This window comes from Pyxicephalus adspersus, chromosome 9 (assembly GCF_032062135.1).
Source record: "Pyxicephalus adspersus chromosome 9, UCB_Pads_2.0, whole genome shotgun sequence".
Taxonomy (NCBI): Eukaryota; Metazoa; Chordata; class Amphibia; order Anura; family Pyxicephalidae; genus Pyxicephalus; species Pyxicephalus adspersus.
Window position 1 is genome coordinate 36673100 of NC_092866.1, and position 26198 is coordinate 36699297.

Consider the following 26198-nt stretch of genomic DNA (forward strand, 5'->3'; position numbering starts at 1 on the left):
AGAAAAGGTTGTTTTCCTTTGTGGAACTCCAAGCCAAGTTTGACCTCCCCCAAACAGCCTTTTTTGGGTATCTGCAGATCAGGCATTACGCCCTCTCCCTCACACAGACACCTAGGTTTGCAGAAACTACTTCTTTTGAGAGGATATGTATGCTTGGCCCATATACTAAAGGTCTGGTTTCCTCAATTTACCGCCTCCTTCATACTAGTGTACGAGGGACTTCTGGAAAATTTGCCTATATGAACACCTGGGAATCTATTCTCGGTCGCTCCTTGGATAGTGAGGAGTGGTCAGACATCTGGGAAGCAGTGCATAAAAGCTCCATTTGTACGCTCTATAAGGAAAATTTATACAAAATACTATTTCGATGGTATCATACACCTGATGTCTTACACAGGTTGTTCCCCGCTGTGGATCCTATCTGTTGGCGATGTGGGACGCAGCGGGGAACTTTGGAACATGTGTTTTGGTACTGTCCCATTATTCGGAGTTATTGGGACCGGGTTCATGCGCTGCTTCAGGACGTCACTCAACAACAAATGTCCCTAGACCCGCTTACCCATTTACTGGGGCTACCCTTAACGGGTTTCCCCAGACCTACTGGTAAACTAGTAGCACATGTCTTAGTGGCAGCCAGCACCCTGATACCGACCAGATGGAAGTCCACTTTACCTCCCTCCTTGGAGGACCTATATACCCGCATACAAGATGTTCGCCTAATGGAATATCTTACTGCCCTTATACAAAACAAAGTGGATGGATTTGAAAAGATTTGGGATCCATGGGACACCTTCTATGCTCAACTGCAAGTTTAGGGTTTAGTTGTGCTCCACTTGCTCCAGTATACCTTCTCAATAATGCCCACCTGCCCCCCCTCCACTCCCCCCTCTTATTGTTCATAAGGGATTATTTTGCCTGCTTTTATGCTTCATGTTTATTCTTTTTTTTATGGTTGTATGTTCCTTTTTTGTTTCTCTTTTCTTTTCCTTTCTTTGTTGTGATTTGTTCCAGCATTACTGGTTGGGATTCTACATTGGACTTTGGCCTTAACACTACTCAACAAACACATTCCTATTTTGGATGAGAACATATGTTTTTTTTTCTTTTTTTTGGGGGATTGTTGAGAATCTTGCTTCACCTGATGTATACTGATGATATTTACATTGTTCCTATTCCTGTATTGCTGTACTTCTTGTTTGTATTTAAAAAAAAAAACTCAATAAAAACACAATTTAAAAAAAAAAAGAATTATGGCATGATTCGCATGTTAATCACTCCTACTTCTGCTATGAAAACCCAAACCAATACTCAACTTTCCAAAATCATGAGAAACTTCAATAGTGACACTCTATTCCTCAGATTTATGCTTGGTTCTGATTTGTTCCGAATAGCACCCAATGCACTTGTGGTACTGTGCAGCACAATGCAAGCTTATGCATGTATTGCATTGAAGTAAATGAGTATTGAAGTGAGCAGCAGTGCATTAGCTCAGTTACAATTCTATGAACTTCATTAGATGTCTGTATAAGGTTTAAGGCCTAGTGCTCACTGACTCAAAACTGAAACTTTTCACTTTCAATGTGATCACCATTGAAACGTATGAGGGCTTTTCGATATTTTAAGGCTCAAAAGATAGATATAATATGTTTACAGGGGACGCATTTTTCCTCCTTGTCATGCCTTAAGTATTTTCATGTATCATAGCCTATGGTATATATGGCTAATTCCTTGTATAAACGACGAGGGGGTCTTATAAGCTTCAGTAAACGAACTCCATTTGTTCTAGATTCACAGTTAAAAGATCCTGAGGGTAGATATCTCATGTTGGTGGGAAACTTAGATGACATTGGGGTTACAATAGTTAATTAATATGCACCAAACGAGAACCAGGTACGATTTTTTGCTCATATGTTTCAGCTGGAACATATGCATGCACAAGGCCTACTAATCATATGTGGAGATTCGAATACCCCATTGATACCCAGTCTAGATAAGAAGAGTACAGTGAGTTTATTAAATCAGTACAAGGATACATCAAATACAAGGGCACTAAGAGATTTATTACGTGCAGAAATGTTAGTGGATGTGTGGAGAGAAAAGCATCTAGATGAGAGAGAATATACACATGATTCTCATGTGCATAAAATCTTCACCCACATAGACCATACATTAACAACTGATAGTCTCCCATTGGCAAAATCTAGTGATATAGTAGCTATACCCTGGTCTGATCATGATGCAGTACAAATGGTACTTTCGTCTTTATACCATATGCCTTCTAGTTATAAATGGATTCTTAATGAATCTTTACTCAGTGATAGACAAGTGAAGCAACAGATAAGTGAGGCGTTGATAGAATACTTTGATATAAATACAAGCTCAGGAGTCTCAGATGCAGTGTTGTGGGCAGCCCATAAGACAGTAATTAGAGGACTCTTTATTCAGAGTGCATCACGTCTTAAAAAACGACGTTTAGAGCAACTAACACAGTTGGAACATGAGTATAAAACCGTTGATTTGATTGCCAGGCATTGTGAAGTAAATTCATAATCAAATTGATTGCAACCAACTGATCTTTTTGAAGAATTATTGGTAGATATTTATTAAAAGTACACAAGTCATGTAGTTTATATGACTGATGGAGCAAATCCAGTCTGGAGCCCTCGTCTGTCCTCTTATTCACCCCATCCCCACCCCCAACTATCAGAAAAGACACTTGTGTCTTTATTTCCTGACATAAATAATATTGTTAACAAACTTCCTTCATTTGCCATGTGGCTGCCCAATCAAACAGTACATCCAGGTCTGCTTGTAGATTTTAGATATCCTGTGCAACTTAATTCCAATACCTAGTTTGTGGTCATCTGCAATCACAGAAATCTCTGTATTATTTATAAAGATATATATATAGGAGAGGAAAGCAGCACTCAGCAGCAAATATTCTGGATGTCACCAACATGAATGCCGTTCAAAACTGCAGCTTTTGAGAAAGCGCATGGCCAATCCACACACTCAGTACACAACATCTTATGTTGTTCAGTCATAGTCTGCTAAGTAGTTCTGGTGCCATTGGTCTTGGAAATATTGATTTTGTCTGTTTTTGCTTGGTTGTTGGTTTATGGTATTCTTATAACTTTGAATGTTATCATTTTGATGGATATCTGATTCCATCTTCTCTTTAATAATATGTACGTGATGTAAAGTGTAATCATCAGTCTGGTAGCATAGCCTACTGTCGTTGTGTTTTTTCTAGATATGTGAATTATGTTCTAGTTTCTTGCGGTCCATTTTGCTTCATACTCAGAGGCATGCTATTTTATGCTGCATATTTGTTAAACTTGTCATTATAAGCCTGTTGCTACTCTATGCCCTGTATACAAAATGCAGACTTATTAACTATGCAGCCCTATAGCCATCATTCAGTGTTACAATTTACAGAACTAAAACATTACTCAGCTAACTGTGAATTGCCATTTAAGTTAAGATGGGTCTGCTGGTTCACCAGATCATAAAAGCTGAAATAAAATAGATTGCTTTTGTCACAGCAGCAGGTTTAAGTTGCACTACCCACCTTTACAAAATGTCTGGAAAGAAAAAAACTGCCCAGGCAGAGGCACAACCATGAATCAATTACCGGTAAATCAATTTCAGTTGGGCCTTCTACCACCCCTTGGACCCTCAGTACACATTTGTATATAGACAAATGTTTTGGAAAGAAAAGTAGAGGCAGTTATAACCACAAAGTAGTGGGCCTGGGGGACACTCCATATTAATGCCCATCATTTTGTAACAGGACATCCAACAAGCCATAAAGGAGTGATAGGTGTCCACAAAATTTTGTGCATATAGAGTATATATATTTCTAAGAGCTTCTCCTAGATTTATTGTATATTTTTTAACATTAGGATTTACTGACCCCCTCAATTAACTCAGTGTAAAGAACACCTTGTTATAGAAGAGTTGATACAATATATTTGCTCTTCTAGTGGTCTATGTCTTTAAACTCAGCCACTTTGCTCCTCAACAGTGCTGGGTATCTAGGGTGTTTGGGTGTCCAGCGCTTGGGTGTTCTCCACATATTCCAAACTCAACATCCTATAGGTAAAGCAGACAAATCTATTTCTTGAAAATTATCAACAAGGCAAACTTTACCAATATGCAGAACATCTTTTTATATATTTTTTTCAAATTGCTAAATACCATTTTACCTATTAGGGTAAGCATATCATCTAAAAGGTAGCAGCTATAATTCCATCTTTTAGTTTTGCTCAGACTGATAATGATTACCAATTACCATGCCAGTGACTGAAACTAAATGCCCCATATAGATCACTTACCATATCACTATGATCTACTGCAGTAGTGCCTTCTATACTAACTAAACCAAACTTAACTGACCAATAGCAGCTTTCTGACCACCTTTTGCGAAACTACAGAACAGAGAAGCTTGAGCTTTGTAAAACTGGCATTAGAGTAAAATAAATGAGCACAAGCACACATTTATCGAAACACAACAATGGGGCACAAATCACATCTTGCTTAGAGCTAGATAAAGCCTGCAAGCCTACACACACCTTTTCTATCTGTTTCTGTCTAGAATTTCCCTTGTTATACAAGGTTTGCATAAATTGTATTACATTAATTTCCAAGTCAGGCAAATTCATTGTACGCTATAGTTAGTGGTGCTTGGAGATTGTACAAGGAGAAGCTGTGGATTCCACACTGTAACTGGTGCCTACTGTTTTACTTTATTTAAAAATCTCTTATTCTTTCTGTTTGATAGTGATAGTGACCATCTGTTCCTCAGCTTTAATACCTAATTGTGATGTTTTACCTCTTTTATAACTATTTTTGTACTTTTGTGCCAATGTTGGTATTTTGCTTTCTGTATTAAAGTTGGCTTTCTCTTCTTTGACAGTGTCTTTTAGTTGTTGTTCTGTACCATATTCATATTATAATGGAAGAGAGGAAAATGCAGTACAAGCAAAAACCTCTATATCAACCCGTATAACAAGAAACACAGATAAAACCACTTTTTTAGGGGAGTGCAGAGAGTTCTGACATTTTTATTGCTTGTTGTGCCTTTTTGTCCAGCTGATCTGCATGGCAAATAAAATCTAAATCTAAAGTCTGTAGTTAGGCATTACATCTAAACCTCAGGCAGATATAAAATACTCAAATACTCAAATTATTGTATATATATCCATTACTATATTATTACATGTATTTTAAATGCAGTAAGTGTAAGTAAAACAGTTTATGTGCTGATAAGCAGCATGCTAATAAGAAAAGAGAGAGTTTTGCTCATCACTGTGATTCTTCGTTTAATCGACCACCTGGTCACAGGCTCCAGATCAGAACAACCAGGGAATCAGAGAATAAGGGTTACATATGATACTAGACATCAAACTGAGGACATCTAGTGGCATAAACATGTAATGATGTGAACAAGAGTAGACATTTTATGGGTAAGGGGAAACCAAAAAACTGGCACAGAGAAATGTAAGCTAAGACCTTAACAGTATGTTGGTTGCATGGAGACCTCTTTAAACCTTTAATAAAAACATGCAACAAACTGGGTATTTAACTGATACAGAGAGGTCTAATTTTAATGCAAATAGCCACTGGAAAATAAATAAACACATTTAAAGGGTAGCACAGGATTCCATCACACAGAAATGATTATGATTATTTTGCATGGTAAAGCTGAAGTTTACTTTGAATAACTAATCATTTGAACAGAGAATAGAAAGAATATGATTTTTGCATGCACATGATTGGATGATTGAAAAAAAAAGCTTCACCCCATTCATTGGGGCTGATTTATTAAAGCTCTCCAAGGCTGGAGAGGATACACTTCTATCAGTGAAGCCGTACATTGTTTTTCATGAAAAATTATTTTACATTGTAGGCCTGTACATCTTAGGCATAACTCACTAAAATATGTCCAATATTTAATAAATGTATTATTAAACTTTAAATAAAAAAACATGAAAATCTGTTAAAACAAGGCTGCATAAATAAATCAAAATACTGAAACCTGTAATAAATATATATATATATATATATATATAGCTCAATCACACATCCCAGGAGGCTCTTGGCTGCTCCTTCTGCGCATACCCGAGCATTTCAGGCTTGCCCAGAAGGAGCCTGTTCGCCAAAAGGGAAAGAATTTGCTGATCTCACGCATACGCAGTGAGATTGGAAAGTTTTTTTTCCCATCTACATCACCTGATCTCGCAACTGCGTCAGGTGATGTAGGAAGAAGAACCCGGGAGAACAGAGAGAAGATGGCGGCGACTAGTGCGTCGGCCGAAGACGGATGCTGGGATGACGCGGGACCCAATAGAAGAAACCTCTGGACCGATCGACTGCCCTGTGGGATTGAAGGTGTGTAATTTTTTTAAATTTGAATTGATCAGCCAATGAGATTGCAAGTGGTTGGAGAAGGCTGTCAAAGAAGCAGTGCGGGGACACCTGCAAATCTATAATCCAGAAAGTAATGTGTTTAGTAAAAGTGTGATTTAGTTGTTTAATCTTTAAATGCCGCATTTACAATATTGTGTGCCTTAGATCTTTGTATACCTTGAAATCCAAAACAGTTGAATTACGTTTGTAATTATAAAACACGTAAAACATTGCACTGTACATTTATTAACATGACACAACTCCAGCCGTTCTCGATAACACACACAGGCTGCTTTCCAGCCAGACATGTCATGACTTCTCTTTGCACAAGGTGTATGATAAAGGCAGAGTCGGCTCTGATAAATAAAGATACATGGCCTGACAGAGCCATCCCATGTCACAGAGCCTCCCATCACTACTCCAGGTTCTGCTGCAAATGTGTTACTAGCCACAAACGCCACAACTTGGAGGACTGTACATCTCCATGATAGAGACGAGAAACCTTTGGAACAGATCGTCCTCTAACAACAAACTTAAGCGACGTCAGTTAAACTAAAAAACACGGCTACCACAAAGTAGGGTTGCTAGATAGAGCGTCCTTCTTATCCGCTCTGGGATCATAGAGAAGTGAAGCGCGGGGCGGCTAACTGATCAGCCAATTAGCTTGCACGTGGTTGGAGAAGGCTGTCTGAAAAGCAGTGCGTGCGTCACTTGCATATCTACAATAATCCACAGATCAATGTGTGTGTTATAAGTGTGATTTAGTGGTTTGATGCATACATGCTGCAAAATGTATAATGTTTAAAAAGACCAGTATGACCAAAATTATAATATTTAATTACAGATTCAGTCTCATTAACTTAGTAAGTTTCTTGCATCTTCTATATCTTGTATCCTTCTTTAGTGTGGCTTGCATCAGCTACCCATGTATAAAAATTAAATAAACAGAGGGTGGGATTCTCTCAAAATGGCTGCTACATATGTGGAGATCCAGAAACAAGCATGGAAAAGTCATGACAGATTTTAGGTGATTCAATGTGTATGTAAAGGAAAACTTGAGAGAATTGTTTATTCCTGTTGCACAGGAAATTTTGGTATATCTCCCCAGTGGGGTGCAAGGAAAAAGGCAGGAGGTTGCTCCTTCACTGTCTTATTTAAAACTGTGCATGGACTTCCAAATTTTTTTTATTTTATTTGAAGTCAAATTTGGGATGATCATAGGTTTACAACATAAATCCAATGTCCCATAGCCCAGTAGAGGAATTCTTGTTTTGCTGCTTGGTTCTTGTAGACAGAATCTGTAGGCATGTCAAAAATATCTATGTATTAATGCTGCCTCTAGCTGAGCATGTGCAGTGATGTAGCCTGTGAAATGTCACTTCCTAAAAATATATCCTAAAATGTAGGTAGTAGAAGCTTGGCATTTAATTAAATACACAAAAAAACCCTACTTGCACTGCAAATTTATTTCCCCAGCCCTACAGGGTCCCGGAATATGGGGTATGCAAAAAAATATTTTTTTTTCCGAATTAAGGGAATGCTATCTCAGGGACCTACCTGCTCAAAATTTGCCATGTATATCATTGTCACCTTGATAAAAGCATCTAGCTGAGGCTCATGGGTTTCAGTCTGTGGGGCCCCAAATCTAGTAGGGAAATTTGAGTAATTGGACCCCAGTGGTGCAGTGGGTTGCAGGGACCTGAAATTGTTAGACTAGGAAGGGGACCCTTGTGGCTACCTTCATTCTATTTTTAGCCCTTTGGCAGAAATATAACTCCGCCCCCAGAACGTCGTAGCCCCGCAGTCCTGTGCAGCGCTTGGCGGTAGGTTACACCGTCCTTTCCTCGGCGTCAGGCGAAGGGCACGCACTCCTGTGCGGTGCTGGACTGCGTGAAGTACGGTCCCGCTGCATCTAAATTGAACACGCCAAGGCAGGAAGAGCGCGGAGAGACGAGGATGAAGAGAGCGAAGGAAGAGCGCAAGTCAGCAAACATGGAGTGTGCTGTGTTGAGCGAGGAAGAAGCGGAACCCAGCACTTCGGAGACAGAGTCCCCATCGAGGAGCGTAGACCATGATAGCCCGATGATGATAGGCAAGGAGGAGGCCGCAGGGGGTGAGTGGCGGAGCTTGTTAGGAAAGGGTGCCTCGTGGCGGTGGAAAGACGTCATTACAAGGCACAGGTTCTAGCTGTGTTCGTTGTTGCAGGCTGCAGGCGAGTTGTAGAACGGCACCCGGGATACATCTGCGGAAGTCCTCCGCTTCAGTCATTGCATCGTCTCACCACATGGGGCGCTGTACCGTGGTGCGACTCACAAGTCATGTTGTGACAGGGAGCCCGGGAATCTGTGACTTGAGTTTCCTCAGCGGAACCAAAGCTGCGCTTCGCTTCCGTTCATGTCACTTCCATACCTTGTGTTATGGATGATTTATGTGGTATTTCTGCGATGCATAGTGCATCGTATTCAGGTACATGTTCCATGCATTGTGCTGTACACCCCAATAACATACTGTGGGGGGTGTAGCTCTCGGAAATGTGACCTGTAAAGTTTGACATAGCCCATTCATATACCTCGCTCAGTGTAGCAGGCTTCAATTGTTTTATGTAAAGTTCTCAGATAAAACTCAGCTGTGGGAGTTGTGAAAATTTTTTTTTTTCATGGATATATCATTTTAGGTTTTAGATAAACAAAATGTTAGATAAAATGCTGCTCCAGTCTCCCTTAATGTATAGTGGTTCATTACTGACCCCTCACAAATGTTAAAGCAAAAATTGGTTTGTTAAGAACCAGCCCAGTAGATGGGGCTGATGAGTGATTGGCATGGTGCTATTTGTCAAGGGCCACTCTGGATTGTCCGTTCCTACTGCCCATCCAAATGAAGCTGTAAGCACTTTAGTCATGTGACCAAGAGACCTCTGTTTTTTATCCAGGACAGTCCTTTGGAGTGACCCATGCTGCCTTTGGTACTTATAAAGGCAAAACTTTTTTTTTCTAAGTTTTGCATAGAGAAGGGAATTGTAGAACCCAGTTTTTATTACTCTGTGTCCCAGCTGGTATGATTTACTATTCTTTTTGCCCCGGTGACTGTTGTCAGCAAACAGGTGAAGGGGGTAACATGATAGTGGTTGTTAACCTTTTTTTAGGTTAATATTAAAAATGTCCTAACTATGTACATCTTAGGGTAAACCTTTTCATAAACGGCAGAACAGGTGGTTTAATTTATTTAGTGCCCCTCCAGTAGCACATTCTCATACCTACTGGCTCCATTCAATTGCTGGGAGCACAGAAAAAGTTCATCAGAGTTTAGGGACTTTTACTGATTACTGCCATGTCCACCTACAGACAGGTGTTGTTTGACCCTCTCCAAAAGAAACCAGATATGAAACGCTTTATGTAGCTGTTGATGGGGAGTTATGACAACTGAAAAAAAAGTACATACACCCCATAAATATTTTTGAATTTTTCAACGAACAAGTGTTTTAAACAAAATCCCAATGATTTTCTGACTTTTTTTTACTGTCATCTTCCAAGATTTTTTATTTCCATCTATATGTATAGTATATGTATAGTTTATTGTCAATTTTTGAACTAAACACGTCTACTGTGGCTATAGCCAAATATTCTTAGTCATGCTACAAGTCAATTACATAATGTTCCAGAAAACCATTTTTTGCCTGTGTTAGGAATGGAAAACTGGAGTTTTGCTTTAATCTTCATATTAGACTTTTCCAGACACACTTCCTATGCAATATAGATTGGTTCATGCATGTGTACTCCAAATGTTGCAAGTGTTACCTGAGAATCCTGAAAAATTGGAATTTTTTTCAGGTTTTTGAAAACTTATTTTAGGAGCAAATGGGCCAGCCAGTCACAGATGAATTATTAGTCTATCTAGCTCTTTTGTAAATTATTTTCCAGTGAAAATATTTTGGCAGTATCTTTAAAATATTTTCATGATTAAGATGTAAATAAGTGAGGTCTATATGAATTTTATCTAATCTGGAACACTTTTTCTAATTTTATACTTCCATTTTCCATGTTACAATCTGCATTTTTGCAGCAAAGCCTTCTTTTATTTGTTATCATTTTACTAATTTAATTGTATTGGATATATTACACAGATGTTTATTCCTTCATTTTTCCATTGTTATAATTTTAGTATAGGCCCACTTTAACTGTATTGGATTTAATGCTTTATCTGTGTTTGGCCACCTTATACGCGAATGAGGTTGTGTTAACAATGTTGCATGTCCAATTTAACTAGAAATGTTGATTTTACTGGCGTATTTATGTTGTAAGTCTAATATTTGCTATAATTCGTGTCTATTTTGCTCTTTCTCTTTGTTTTCCTTGAACACAATCTCACTTAAGTACTGCAAGACAATAAAACCGAAACATACTTGTGGATTACTTAAATAGAGGTTTGAGAGGAGACAATACAGAAAATATTGTCACAGACTTTTCTCTAAAGAGTAGGTGGTCTTCTATTGGGTTACAGTTACAGGAGTTTTCAGTGAGGACTGCCATCATACATGTGGCTAACACTGACATGTACTTAAGTGATATAGAAAAGGCTGATTTCCTAAAACAGGTTGCAGTCAGTCCTGGATGTTTTTGGAGTCAAGATGGCAGAAAAAGCCTTTGGTCAGGTTAGTACACAATCTGTATGTACAGGTTTACATTCAAAAATCCGGCAACCTCTGGAGGTGCGCCGGTTTCTTGAAAATTCCAGATTTTTAAAAGTTATACTCACCTACTTACACAGGCCAGCCTTCCTCTTGCAGCACCTGCCGACATCTGGCACAGTTCCTGGGAGCAGGCAGCAGGGACGTCTGAACCTGTATTTAGTGTAGCAAGCAAGACGTCTCAACATGTATTTAGTGTAGCAAGTAAGACCTTAACAGCTGTTTCTGCAGAACAGCGCCAGCAAAACATTAGTGGCCAAACAGTGTGCTGCAGTCCCTGTATTTAACATGCGATTCATGCCGAGAAACTGAAGCATCCGGATTTACAATTGTCAACCTGTACTAACTGCTGGTTTGTGAGGGTGTGCTTTATCATGGTACTGGATGTTCAGGTGCAAAAGCTGTCAAAGAGCAAAATGATGTGGGAATATTTATAGCCACTCATTTTAAAGATTTTGGATACCTCAATAGGAATAAATCCGGAAATCAGAACATAACTGGATATGCAAAAAATGTCTTTCAGCATGACGTGAATGTATTTTTAGAGTTTGAAAGAAGAAAAAGCAACCATAAGTTTAGACCAGAGTGTGCCTGTGAGGAGATCACTGCAGTAAGTAGATTATCCTAGTGAATCTTATACTTAAGAAAAAAATGCTTTACAAAAACAAGGAAATGTGTATTCTAGTCAGAAAAGCATTTTAAAACTGGTACATTTTTGCAGATGTTTGAAATTTGTGCAGATCATTATGTATGGGAAGGATTGGACTCCAAAAGAGCCAGTGAAACGTAAATGGTGCGGCCGGATAAGACGGTCTACTTGGCAGATGTGCCAGGACACCAGAAATGTTTAATCCCTTTTGGATTGTGTGCATTAGGAACTATTTTTGGACTGTTGATTTAGGTGGAATTATGTCATTTGACTGCTAAACAGAGACCCTTTAGGGGCTGATACAGTGCTTAACCCAGAAATTTTTTTAAGCCGGGTGGGAAGAAATTGTAGGCGGGTGGCAGCACCTGTATTGTGACCAAACACTTCAGTAACCACCCAAAAACAGCCGGGTGGGTTCTAAAAGGTGCTGGGTGGTGCGCCCAGCTAAAAGGGCTTGGGGAGAACCCTGTGATAGATCATCTGACTGCTTTGTGTAGTCTAGCTCAGGTTGAATTCTAGAGGGGCTCTCAATAAGCAAACATTAATCCATTACTACAATGCTCTATCAGGAAGACCTAATTTTGCCAAGCACCCTGGAGCAATTTGCAGGTGGTGTGCGTCATTTTTTAAAAGGTATTTCAGAAAACATTGTGTTGCTCTTTCAAACCATCAACTCTTGACACAAGTGACTGTAGGAGGCCAGTGATTAGTGCCCCTGGAGTGTGCACTGTTTTGTGAGGAAACACCTAGCGTTTTCAGGTTTTAGGTGTGATCAGAAAATAAAGTATCCAGTATCTGGCAAGGAAATGCCAAACTGAAAACAAATTCCTGAAAAGATACTAGGTTTGTATCCTATTTTTTATGTCCTTCAAATATTTGCAGGTTTGCGACTGCTAGAACAAATCTTCTCCTTTTAACATCTGCATGGTGTATGATTTAGGAAAGCCACCGAAGTCTGCAACTGCTTTTTGAATTTCTTAGGAATTCAACGGAAGATATATAAGAAGTAAATGGTCCACAATTCTAAATAATAGCATAGGGAAACGCATTTTTTGTTGAGTTAGATATTACACTTGTTTTTTACTAATTTTTGGGTGGTGACTCCAGAAATTACCTGTTTTTTGCTATCACATCCAGTTTTTACGATACAGGGTACCCTCCATTTTTGCCAAAAAAAAAATACAAAACATTTACATTTCTTTTGTTCATACAAAGAATTTATTTTTACCTTATGACATTTTTTTTACAGTAAAACATTTGAAAATTAAGCGGTTAAGGTACAAATTTACGCCTATAGCTTTTCCTGGAGTGTTAACGAGGAACTCAAAAACGAAAAAACAAAAACACACTTACCTTCAATCCCGCAGGGCAGTCCGATCACTCCGGGGGTGTCTGGCACCTGGTCCCGCATCATTCTGACATCTGTCCTGTCTTCCAGGTTCTTCATCCTACATCACCCGACCCAGGCACGACATCGGGTAAAGTAGGATGAAAAGAAAATTGCCGATCTCACAATCTGCGCTTACGTGAGATCGGCAAATTTTTCTCTATCAGCAAAAAGGCTCTATCCTTGGAAGCTTTGCTCCCATTCACTTTCGACCGCCCAGAATTAGGGGGCTGTGCTGCACACTTTTTTTTTTTTTCCTTTAAAAAGTGTTACGCCTATAAAAAAAAAATAATTTTTACTCTACATAAAGGGGTTCTCTACTTTTTTTATGCGAAGTGAAAATTCTGAGTATAGGTACGCTTTCAGTGTTAGGACAGTCCTGCTGGATGCTCCCAACAATAGTCAGCCATCATATGTACATCCCATCTACCCTGATATCGTCCTTCCATGATGCCCTTCAAATCTTGGTGGAATCATTCACCTTGCTCATCACGGCACCAAGGTTTTCCGGGAAGTTAGAAAGATGGCTATGCAGAAAATGCATCTTGATGCTCATATTGCAACCAAGCATTTTGTTGCTCTCCAAGAGTTTCTGGACAATTTCTATATTTATTTGCTGTAATTATTATATAATTATTATTTGCTTGTGTGTTTCGAAGAAAGTCCTTGACAATGGCTTTAAATGATAACCAAGCATTCTTTTCGACTTCTGGCATTGTCCTGATGAAATGTTCATCTTTGATGAGCTGCCGAATCTGTGGACCATCAAACACGCCGGCCTTTTTTTTTTTGACATGCTAGGAAATGCCAAAATTAGGAACTTAAAACAGTCTCCTTCAGTTGGCAAAGCTTTAATGAACTGCTTCATCAGACCCAGTTTCATGTGCAGAGGTGGGACTATACTGTATTTCTTGCACTATAAGACACACCTGACCATAGGACGCTAGTTTTAGAGGAGGAAAACAAGAAAAAAATATTCTGAACCAGTACCAGGGGTGTAGTGGGACTGGCACATTCCGTTCCCCAGCTGTGTCTGTGTTCCTGCTGCTGTTATTATCCCCAATGTATAAACCTGAAGTTATAAGTTTAAATTAAGTTTATTATTAGCTCTCTGTACCCTGAAAACTTGGAAGTTTCTACAACAATCAGTGTGGGAGATATGAAGGTTTATACATAGAGGTAAGGACAGCAATAGGAACACAGACACAGATTCCATGCTGCTGCTGGCATACGAAGGGTAAGATTATTTCATACTGCAAGATGGGCACGGAGCAGCACAGCTGATCTCTGAGGTTTGTAGGACATGCCTACACTTGCACTGTGAAATATTTCCACTCTTTGTATAGCAGCTGCATAAGATCCGTGTTTGTCCATGCTGGTCTCATTACCCCAATGTGTAAACCTTCATAAAAACGTGGGTCACGCTGATGGTACTTTAGCCGGTCGGCAATATTCACTTTCTAAGACGCAGAGTTACTTTCTCCCTACTTTTTTGGGGAAAAAATGCGTATTATGGAGCAAAAAAATATGGTAATCTTTCTATCAACAAGTGGTTCGTAGAATGTTTGGATCACCTGGTTTTATGGAAGATCTTGGAGGCCAATTCCTTTCCACCCAATGCCTCTCACAAGCTCTGCTGTCCCACATGCACATGTAACAGGGATACTTGGTGTATTCACGTTGCTGACCAAGTAGGAAGCATACCATTTTAGGGTCAACACAGATGACCCAATTGAGTTGGTGATACTGCAACAACTCAATGACTCTCGTTATGTCAGCATATTCTTTACAAAGAGAAACTGAATGGCCAATAGGGACTGACCCAAATTTATTGTGAAGGATGACACACTTTAGGCGCCACTTTGAGTTATCGATGAATAGTCGCCATTCAGTTGAGTTATAGATTGGAATTCCCAATTCCTCCATTAAACCAGGTATGTTATGGCAATACAAAAAGCCACTGTCAGTTCTAACATACTGCAGAAATGCATTTTTTCTGGTTCGAAAGTACGATACCTTTGTTCCTTTTTCAAATAAGTTTTTCTTATGCAGTCTTGATGCCAGGAGTTCTGAAGCCATTTTCGATAGTCCCAAATCACTCAACTCATGCTGATCAAATTCCTTACAAACAGAGACCTCTTCAATTTCAAACTCTTCGTCATTGTTGTCACCTTGTTCATCACTATAATCATGTTCTTTAGGAGAAGGTAGTGTATGAAAACCGGCACTGGGATTTCATCTGAATGCGCCATAGCCGATGGTAGACTAGGATACTCTGTTATATTTATTTTTCTTGTTATATCTTGAAGTTTTCACTATACAAAAGTATTAGTCACTGAAATGATCTCCTGGCTCTCAACAAACAATAGGTATACCAAATGGGGTTTTATCATGTGTTCCCTTTGTCCACATCCGTAAACCCTCGACACACTGTGTGCACACCTTATGAGACTTATCTTGATCACCAAGTTTACCTTTGAAATATGCCAAATAGGCTTGCTCTACAAACGTGCTGATGTTTGCCCTTTGACTGGGAATGGTTAAACTGCCACAGATATAACAAAATTAATCGGATTGTTTAGGCACTCACAACGAGAAGAAGCAGAGCCAGACATGATCTGAAAAAAAGGAATTACGTGTGTAAGTAGAAAAATTTTTTTTGCTTATTCACTACATAGAGCAGTGCACAACCTCTGACCACACTGTCTTGCGTGTAAATGAATAGCCCATACAAATCCACTCTACAGTTTTCGCATTAATTTAAGCGGTAGAGAAGAAACCTGACGTGATAGAAGAAAACTGACTGCACTTTCAGAATCAGCATACCTATTTAGTGTAAGTAAGCTTATTTGTCAAATATATTTAGGTTAAAATATGAAAATAAAAATCTAGTATGTTCCTCTTACAAAATAAAGGGATTCATTCTTGTTCTGGTAAGGTGGTTGCAATGGCCTTAATATTGAGCAACTTTAAATCAGGGTCCCAATATTTGTCAAATCTCATCTGTACAGGTGCTAGATCCCACCTAATAAGCCACACAGGCATCGATGACACAAACAAAGCAATTTGTAGTATTTTGTTCAAAAACACAGAGTACATGCACAAATTCATCAGTCAGTGCAAGAAGAATTTTGTTAGGCGTGCACGGGGCATTCTGTCTCATTCAGATCTCAGAATTATTCACAAGCTTGTTTTTTTGTCTAGGGGCTGGAACCTGATGTAATTCTCTGAATTGATTGATATTGGTTTTTACATTTAGTTGTAAAAGTGAAATGTTTGCTTTTTTTTATTTAGTGCTGCTGGACTTCTATAGCTGGAAGTAGTCACGTTCAGTGGTCACATTCAACTGGACTTGTAATATTGAATAAACGTCTTAACTTCTCCAAATCAAAGTTTTAATCATCTTATTTTAACAAATGCCATTAAAGTACAACAGACATTATATTAACAAGTAGCAAATATTCCTTAATACTATTACCATAGAATGCAGGAAGGCAAATATTTATTGTTCAATAACAGGATGGGTCGAGTGAAGGTTGTGGAACCATCCATTTGTTTCTTCGATTTAGATAGCAGAAGGGCTGATTTGTTGTCAAATATAGAGATGGTAAAATAGTTTTATTTTAACATGGTGTCAACCAGTGTAGCATTTACATTTTTTTTTTTTTTTTGCCTCCCACAGACCAGTTGTCGTCTTTGTTCAAAATGCTCACTTTAGTGTCATTGGAAGTGTAGCCTTGTTGACCTGTAGAATTTGCCTTTTTGTAATAAGTCAATTGAGGTGTTGGCTTTGACACTAATAAATAAGAGTTGGATACAAAGGTGACATTTATCCCTAGGGGATTTGATTTACAATATGTATCAATTTAAGAGATAGATTAGAAGGTGCTATCCCGGGAAATAAAATGATCAATATAACGATCATAAAAAAAAGAAGGGTTGTATTTTTCCCAAATCCCATAGATCAGCTGGCATAGTAGGAAGGACATTTAACCCCCTGTACAGTGCCTATTAATAGAAGTTGTCATGCAGTTAGGGATGCCTTAGGTTTGTAAAGGATTTTTGTTCTGGTTGGTGGTAAGGTAATGGTGACAAGGGCGATATATGTCCAGTTTTGTTTAATTTTACTGTATAAATGTATGAAATGGACAGGTATCTAGTGTTGCCATATGTGCCTTGTTTTTCAATGCTAGTTCTAGGGAGTGTCTAATGTTGTGGCTCCTGAGATCGCCCAAGGGATGCATATAATCATACATTTAGTGTAATGTACTGTCAAGGACTGCAAAAAGGAAGCAAATTGACTGCAGGAATCGGATATTGATTGTCTTGACACCTGCAGAGTCTCTTTCCCTGGGTTATACTCTCTTTCCTAAGCCTTCCCAATAACCATGGCCATTTACTTGTGCATGTTCCCTGCTTTAAATGAGTGGAATATTTTACATTCTTTTCAATAGCATCTGTTTAGTATTGCTCATCACCTGTCATCCCATGTTTTTTGGTGCAGGGGTGTAACTTATCTTGAATATTTATTTCAGATTTTTGTTAATAATTATAAATTATATTAACCACCTGAGCGTTACACTGAGGTCTAGATTTCTGTACCAAAAGTGATCCACTGTTTTTCATGAAATTTTTTTTTTAATTGTAGACCTGTAACTTACAGAAATATGTCCGAACAGGGGTTCTAGTAGATAATATGAATATAAAAAATGTATTTACTTTTATTTTTTTTTATTTTTTTGTATTGGATTGGATACGCAAGTTTGTATCCAATCAAATACAAAATATAAATTTGAATTTCCAAGTTATTTACTTTTATTTTATTTTTTGTATTGGATTGGATACGGGAGTTTGTATTCAATCCAATACAAAATGAGCGTTTGAATTTACCAGTTATGTACTTTGTATTAATTTTATATTATTTTGTATTGGACTGGATACGCAAGTTTGTATCCAATCAAATACAAAATATAAATTTGAATTTCCAAGTTATTTACTTTTATTTTATTTTTTTTTATTTTTTGTATTGGATTGGATACAGGAGTTTGTATTCAATCCAATACAAAATGACAGTTTGAATTTACCAATTACAAACTTTGTATTTATTTGAATAATTTTGTATTGGATTGAATACAGGAGTTTGTATTGAATCCAATACAAAATGAATGAATGAGTTTCTATTTGAATTTCCCGCACACGCGCCGACGTCATCACGCACGCAGGGAGAAGCCTTCCGTTTTTTTTTTCTCCGCCGGACGGCTTCTCCCTGCAGAGATCATCCGGCGCTGGACAAAGACGGACGTGGACGATCAGCGGGACCAGGTAAGATGCCGGCCGGTATCTTTTGTTCAGCCGGCCGGGCGGCGGAACGCAAGATCCCGCTGGTCCCGCTGGCACCCGACGCTGGAGAGGGAGATCGACGGACGACGATGGACGGAGGACGACGCTGGAATAGGAAAACGACGCTGGAATCCTTACCTCCATGGTCCCGCTGGATGTGCATAGCGGGACCATGGAGGTAAGGATGCGACAAAATTACGGGGTTAACCATCCTAGCCATTTTTTTTTGCCCGACCTTCGTACGGGCATACCGGCTAGGTGGTTAAACAATGTCCAAACAAAACATAATGCATTTTGTAGTAGTATATGACTTGTGTAGAGCAGGGGCATTGTTTGTAGATTAAATTTTATTCATTGTTCATTTTATCAAGAACAAGGATTGTATTGTTTTCGTTCAAGGCAGAATTTTGTATTCATCCTAAGGGTGTACTTACAACTGATTCATCAATTTGCTTTTCACACTGTAGTAGCCTTCTGGTGCTTTGTAACAGAATGCCTTTAGGTAAAATTACTTTGGTGTGTGCCTGGATAGCTACCAGACACTTAGCTCACAATGTAATTGAAAACTCTTTTAAGCTACTCAATGTATCTTGGATTGGGCATACACAACTCTTGCTGCCTTTCTTCTTAAAATACTAGGTGCATGGCCCTTTGGGCTCTATACATTCTGGAAACCATTGCATGAATCACTAAAGACAGAGAAAATTTTGTCCTTAGTTGAGTTGGCTGCAATAATTTCCTTTTTTTTGTCAAGCTTATATCCAGTGTTTCTTTATTTCACCTGGTAATCCTGATATAACACAATTCCTGTTCCTAGGTTTTCTTTTCTCAGTTCTTTCCCGTACCTTTAGAAGCAGCCATGGTTTCCACCTAGACTGGACTTTTGTCATGTCTGCCTTATCTTCATTGCATATGATGTGTTCTGTACTTTACACAAGAAGAATGTGAAGATACATTTTTGTTTCAAGTTCATCTCACAGGAAGTTAAAAAGATGCTGCTTTTCTGGCAAGGTCAACCTGTATTCGCCATGCTTGCTGGAAATGTTCTTAGCAGTAATGTAAACTTTTAATATTAGTCACACCCATGACAATCTTCCCAGAGCACTATGGCTTAATTTTAGAGAAGGTACAGCTAAGACCTTTCCTTTAAAATCACTAAAACTTTTGATGTAAACATTTTAGAGAGCTGTAGAGAGATAAGATAGTGTGTCCCTGCTCTAGCAATAGCTAAATCTTATACGTTTAGTTGGCCCTTTTTTTGTTACAGTTCCAGAACAACCATAATATTTCAAGCTGTAGATTCAGCTTTGTACTGGGAACCTTCCATTGAGGTCTATGTTGAATCTAAACCATCATGATACTATGGGGACTTGTTGGACATACATTTACATTTAGTCTTGTATGCCAATGCAGATATTAAGTTTCTGACCCCACCTCTTACCCATCTTTTTGTCAGTTAAGAATTTTTTTAGATCGGGCATTGGTATTTAAGTTTTCAGTTGACTAGTTCTGGCAATCCTATCCCTAGTATATTCTGATTTTCATGTTCTTACCTGACTGGCATAGAAACAGATTCAGTCCATTTCATTCTTGTTGCAAGTCTGCATTCACCTCTATCCTCACTCATTTCTCACTCATTTCCAAGATGTTTTTTTTGGCATAAGTGCTGCTCACTGATTCTTTTTTTTTAACCTTATATATTATCCAGAGCATCATTTCAAGCTCAAATTTCCCTATATCACAAATCCTTCCCATTCTAATGTTGGGTTAAACACAACTGAATGCCTTGACCTTGCTGACATGCCTTTTTTTATTGATTTAATGATCTGAGCTACTTAAACTTTGTTTTCATAAGCTAGTAGGCGAGGCTAATAAAGTTGCAACTATTTTTATTTTTTGTCTGCTCCATATCTGCTTTTCCAATTTCATCTTCTCGCCTTCTGCGAATAACTGGAATCTGCATGAATGCTGAAAACTGAAAAAAGTAAATATTTAGATCATGTACTTTCTCTTTGTCTGAATGGATAAAGTTTTGTCCTCTAGGCTTTCAACAGAAATGCATTCCTAATGTTCATTTTGCCAGATTCCGCCCAACTTACAGCCTGTTTAAATTTGTTTTTAGTAGAGTAGATTACAGAATGGACCCAGGGTTGTGGGGTGCATGCTGCCTCGAATTCTCTTAAAAGGCAAAATGTTCAAAACTTTCCCCAGTCAATTCTTTTTCCATATTTAAGAAAGATTACAAAATTCATAATATAATCTACAATCCGCTCGATATACACACAAGCTTATCAAAATGCAGTGCAATATTTAAAAAAAAACTTGCAAAGCCAATCCAACCTAAGTAGATATCTGAGACAGAGGCCAAAGTATAGATACTTCCCCCAATTTTCACAAAAAATAATACCAATGAGTACTCCTTTTCTTAGTTGTCTAAAGAAAGTAAGAACTTTTCATCTACTAATAGGCAATTTCATTTTCTTTTAATACCCTCTTTGAGCAAAGGAACATGAGTACTACAGTGTATTTGTCCATCAGAGTCTAGCTAGTAATTTGCCAGGGGCAGTCTAAATTGTGGGGAATGGTTGGCAGATATTGGAATTTGTTTTCCAATGACCACCAATTATACTTTACATTATATTGTGTTAGTGGGAAAAACATTTTAACTTGACAGACTCAATTCAAATTTTGTATTTGGGATGTTATTCCTTTTTAACCAAATACAATAAATTTATTTCAAGCATATCTGAGTCATAGCTTTAGCTTTTGTTTGCCCTGCAATTTTAACCCCATATTCTTTCACTTTATTATAGATTCAAGCTCAATAGATGTCTTGTATCCAGATCCATCAGATTCATATACCGGTGGGCTTTTCCCAGGTTCCACCTCTTTTGACTGGAGTTCCCCAGATAGTAGTGGAGAGGGGAGAAACCATGAAGGAGGGCAAGAGAACTGCGAAGAGCGGGCTTCTCGGCCAGGGAACAGTCGCATTCCTGGAAAAGACCACCGGCGTTACTATCACGGTCACTGGAGGCTTGAGTATTTGATGGACTTCAATGCACAATCTCATAGCATGATCTGTATGGTTTGTGGCAGTTCTCTAGCCACCTTGAAACTCAGCACCATCAAACGACACATTCAACAGAAACACCCCTATTCCCTCACTTGGACTCCCTGTGAGAAGGAGGTCATCATTGGTGGCTGGGATGCCCATCTATGTGTTGATGCTCAGACCCTTACAGGAGGCGAAGAGCAGGGGGCAGGTAAATCTTGGTCTACAAATATCAAGTCTGGCAGTGGTCCATTCCAGGGTGCTTTTCATTGGCAATATTCCCAAATACAGGCCTAGTACACCTGGGTACACAAATCTGGGTGTTCATAAAGTGGTATAAGGGCCAGTGGCCCAAATACACACAGATGGCAAGAAAAGTGTTAACTATTGCATTACTGCCACAACTAGAAGCGACTACAAGGTTTAACAGGCGTTCAAAGCAACAGTCAATTCATTTTTACAGTAAGCTTTTGTATGTACACATTCGGCGAAACAATAGAAGCATGTCCGTGCATTGAAGTGAGATTTATGGGTGTTCGAAATATAAAGAGCATAAAGCTCTTATGTTTACTAGGCCTTCTTTGTCTTGTCACTATTTTAAGCATTTGTGTATTTCGTCTTGTAAAGAATTCCTTTTCGCCATAAAGTCTTATATTTGGTTCATTTGTTAGACTGTGTTTCCATATATATTTTCATATAAATATATTTAAACAGCCTCTATAGTTTTTTGCATTAACTTCTCTCTGTCTCTTTCTGCAGATGGTATTGCATTCAAACCTGGCCCAAAAAAGAAGCGTCGTCGTCTTCCTGTGGTATCCAAAGGATCATGGTGTCCTGTATTAGGATCTGAGATTCCTCTGCCTCCACCACCTGACAGAAGCCAAATAGAACAGTACATGAATGAGTCTTTTAAACAGTGGTTTCGATTGGAGTTTTTGATGGATTATGATTGCGAAGAGGACAAGCTGTATTGTATGATGTGTACAACAGCCTTACCAAGTCTCAGTATTCACAATATTAAAAATCACATATTAGATAATCATCCCACATCTATTTATTTCAACCCTGCACAAAAAGGTATTATAATAGAGTCATGGATAAATGGTAAGGAGATTCCAGATGGGATAGTGGATGTTGAGGATGAAATGGACGAAGATGAGGAAGAAGATGCAGAGGTTGACCTGACAAAAAATGATTTGAGTGAAGAGGATGATCAGATAGACAAAACAGTTACAGATTCAAATCTGCAAACTAATGCAGGAAATGAAAATGTTAAAGGAGAAACTAAAGAAAAAGAAAAGCAAAAAATTGTTGAAGATTTGGTGAAAGATAGTAACAAACCTAGCAAAGCTCAGCAGGTAAAGAAAAGTAAGTTAGAGGCCAAAAAAGTTAGGTCACCGGAGGAAGAAAAGCCTGGAGAAGAAAAACACTTGGAAGAAGAAAGAAATGCTAAAAAAAAGCTGAGACATGAGGAAGGGAAGGATAAAGAGGCACAGCTGCAAGGGAAAGAGAAACCTGGAACCAGAGAAACAAAACTGGAGGAAGTGCAAAAGAAGACAAAAGAGGTACAGCTGACTGAAGAAAAAGACAAAGATAGAGAGGCACAACTGAAGATTGAAAAGAATATGGTCAATAAAGCACCTTTGCTTAGGAATGAGGAACTTAAAACTAAATCAGTACAAACACCTCAGGAAGAAAAATGTAAAACTACAGTGACACAGCTGCAAGAAGAGAAAGGAAAGATGTCTAACTGTGTGGAACAAGTGAAAGTGAAAGCAGTTCAAACACTGTCAAAAGAACAGCAGTGTGTTCCAGAAACCAAGATAAAAATAGAGAGCCAACAGACTGTGGAACCTACTATGGTGCATAAAGAACAGGTTCTTACTGCAGCTATAGGAACTGCAGTAAAGATTATAAAGCAGGAGGATCAGAATTATCCACAGTTTGTTGAAGAAGGGAAGAAACTGTCAATATTTCCAGAGAAACGTATAATCCAAGTGCAACAAGTACCACAAGTACAGCAAACACCAACTATGTTGGGAATTGGAGTTCCTCTGTTAAAAAGTAAGTGTTCTTGTTTGTAAAGTGCAAACAGTCTCATTTAGTGTTAGTATTTGCTGCATTTTTTATTTATATGATTTTTTTCCCCCCTTTATAGTGGAAACTCCAACGCCTATAATTATCACACGGGTCTCTGTTTTACCAGAACATTCAGTGATTACACCTCCAAAACCAAAACCCTCTACCTCCATTTCTGATGCCTCAAAAAACTACCGGGTTATTGCTCCCAAGGTTGTTACAGCTCAAGAGGAACACCAGACACAAAAGCCATTATTCTCTGGTAACATTGAGTCTCCTCCTGCCGGAGTTGACCCTGCCATATGGGAGGTTAGTTTGTGGCAAGATAGCAATGGTAATTCGGTTAACCGCTTCCAGTGTAATGCCTATCAAATGCGTTGGCGTTCAGATTACCTTATGGATTACAATGGACTGCGAGGAAGTGTGGTCTGCATGTACTGCTGCTCCTCACTAACAGTACTGAAAGACAGTAGCATAAAAAGACATATTCTACAGAAACACCCACATACATCCAACTTCTCTGTGGAGCAAAGGGCAGCTGTCATTTCTGACTGGGAAAATAAGCTGGCTGAAGTAAAGAAGCTTATATTAAACCAAAACAAGGAAGGAATTGTTATTGGAGGTAAGAGAAATGGTATAGGTTATTTGCATAAAATTATTATAAGCAAAATGTGTAAAAATACACATTATTATTTTTAGTAAGAAGATATTTGTCCAAACCTTCTTTCCTGAATAATACTTCTAAAAATGTAAAAACCAATATGACTGGCAGGTTCTCTTCTAGTATCCCAACATGTGTTATACCTGTTATCATTCTCCTTTATTTTCTCTGTTTTCCCTTTCAGTACTCTTCCTATGTAGAAATCCCCCTTCTTCCTTTCATCATATCCCCACCTGTATTACCTTTTTATATAATTCACCTAATATTCCCGCTGTTGTACCATTTCTACTTCCCTTGTTTATTCTCTGTGGAAAGTATCTATCTAGATTACTATAATCCAGGGATTTATGTGTTTGAGTCATGGCTCTTATTCTCTGTCCAAGTTTTATAAACATTGTTTAAAATATCTCACTCCTTTTATTCTGAAGCCTGCAGTATAAATTGTACTTTTGGTACAAAGACACTTACAAACTTACACTGCCAAGAAGCTCAAAGTAGAATATAACATTTATGAAGACTGCATTTTCTGATATGTTGTATGAGGAAATTTTCTTCAGTTGGAAACATTCTTTTTCTGTATGGGCTGTAAGAAGCCTTCTCCCTTTCATGTTGCAAGTACTCTTCTTTTATAATTAGGCTTAGGGAGATACAGCCTGCATGTGCAGTACCCAATAGCTCACTGGTTTAGTGAGGAGGAGGACAGAGTAGCCTCCAGAGCTGACATAAATAATGGCTTTCAGAAAAGTCTCACCACTTACCTGAAATCAGTAGTGGGGTGTTTTTATTGAATGAACGGAGAGATTGGTAGCCACAACATAAAATAATTTCTTGTTATGCTTTTACTAAGATATGTCAAGACTCATTTTGTTTCCTGTTGCATTTTTACCAAAACATCTCTGACTTGCAGTGTATTTGTGAGAGGAGAACAGATGTTTTCTTTTTTTTCCCAACTCCTTCCTTAAGATTTGTTCTTTAGTAGGGCTTGATTACATACCTGCATACCTGTAAACCCAACTCCAGTCTACCTTTATTGTTTTTGTATAGACTGGTATTTAAGTATGCCTGTCCCATAGAGATGGAAAGTGACAGTAAATCTCTATAGTTCTTTTTATTAGGAAGGGAATAAACATCTTCACATCTTTAATAATGCCTGTCTCATCTCATCGTTATTTCTTAAATACCATATTCATTTTTTTACCCCTCTTCAATGTAGATCCAGTTGTGTCATCTCAAAAAGTATCTGAAGGTGATGCTATGGAGGAAGAGGAGCAGGAACCTAGCTGGGCTGGAGCATTGTCAGAAGGAAAAGGTGCTTCCTGGGAATTCGCTTTTGGTAGAGTGCAAGGTAGCGCTCCAAAGGACCCACGCAAGTACCAGCATGACCGTTGGAAACTGGAGTTCCTAATGGACTACACCCCAACCAAGGATGGCTTGATCTGTATGGTATGTGGGGTGACTCTAATAAACCCAAAAATCAGCACTGTGAAGATGCACATCCAGCAGAAACATCCGGATACTATTTACTTGAGTGATCAAGAGAAGGCGGTAGTAATTGAAGAATGGGAGCAAAGACTGATTTCTGGCAAGATCGGATTAGGTCATCAATCGGGAGGTGATGAAATTTGCATAGAAATAAAAGGTAAGGAGATGGTAACATTTAATATGTGAAATTCCAGCTAACATCAAGTATTCTGATAGTTTGACAGGTGTCCGTGCCACGAAGTTTCAAAGATAGTGGTATGCAGAATTTGTAAAGCCAATACTTCTGCATTTGAAATGAAACCAAGGGGAAGAGGCTGTTGCTGAACACAACAATGTGGCACTTTACAGCCCTATCCCCTGTCATTTCTCATTTTGAGTAGCCTGCTTTTTTTCTGCCTTTCATAAGTGGCTTATATAGGGCAGAAGACAGGGATGATTTTGAAGGGATAGAAA

The 26198-nt window shown here is 38.6% G+C and overlaps 1 protein-coding gene and 1 long non-coding RNA gene across 4 annotated transcripts in view; one reads left to right on the top strand and one right to left on the bottom strand.

Moving 5' to 3' along the window:
* Window positions 1–7061, bottom strand: part of LOC140337666 (uncharacterized) — a 93001-nt gene extending 85940 nt beyond the window's left edge. The window contains exon 1 of the long non-coding RNA XR_011922113.1: window positions 6981–7061. This is a non-coding gene — a long non-coding RNA (uncharacterized lncRNA). The remainder of the gene's footprint in view (window positions 1–6980) is intronic.
* Window positions 1–26198, top strand: part of ZFTA (zinc finger translocation associated) — a 61368-nt gene that overhangs the window by 32286 nt on the left and 2884 nt on the right. Inside the window, exons 1-5 of one of the 3 annotated variants that reach the window (XM_072421439.1) lie at window positions 8180–8524; window positions 21285–21734; window positions 22283–23587; window positions 23682–24224; window positions 25477–25902. In XM_072421439.1, coding sequence (XP_072277540.1) covers window positions 8368–8524; window positions 21285–21734; window positions 22283–23587; window positions 23682–24224; window positions 25477–25902 — 2881 coding nt within the window. In that variant the 5' untranslated portion in view covers window positions 8180–8367. Of the gene's footprint in view, window positions 1–8179; window positions 8525–21284; window positions 21735–22282; window positions 23588–23681; window positions 24225–25476; window positions 25903–26198 lie in introns of those variants that run through there. The other 2 variants (XM_072421441.1, XM_072421442.1) reach the window with 2 other exon arrangements.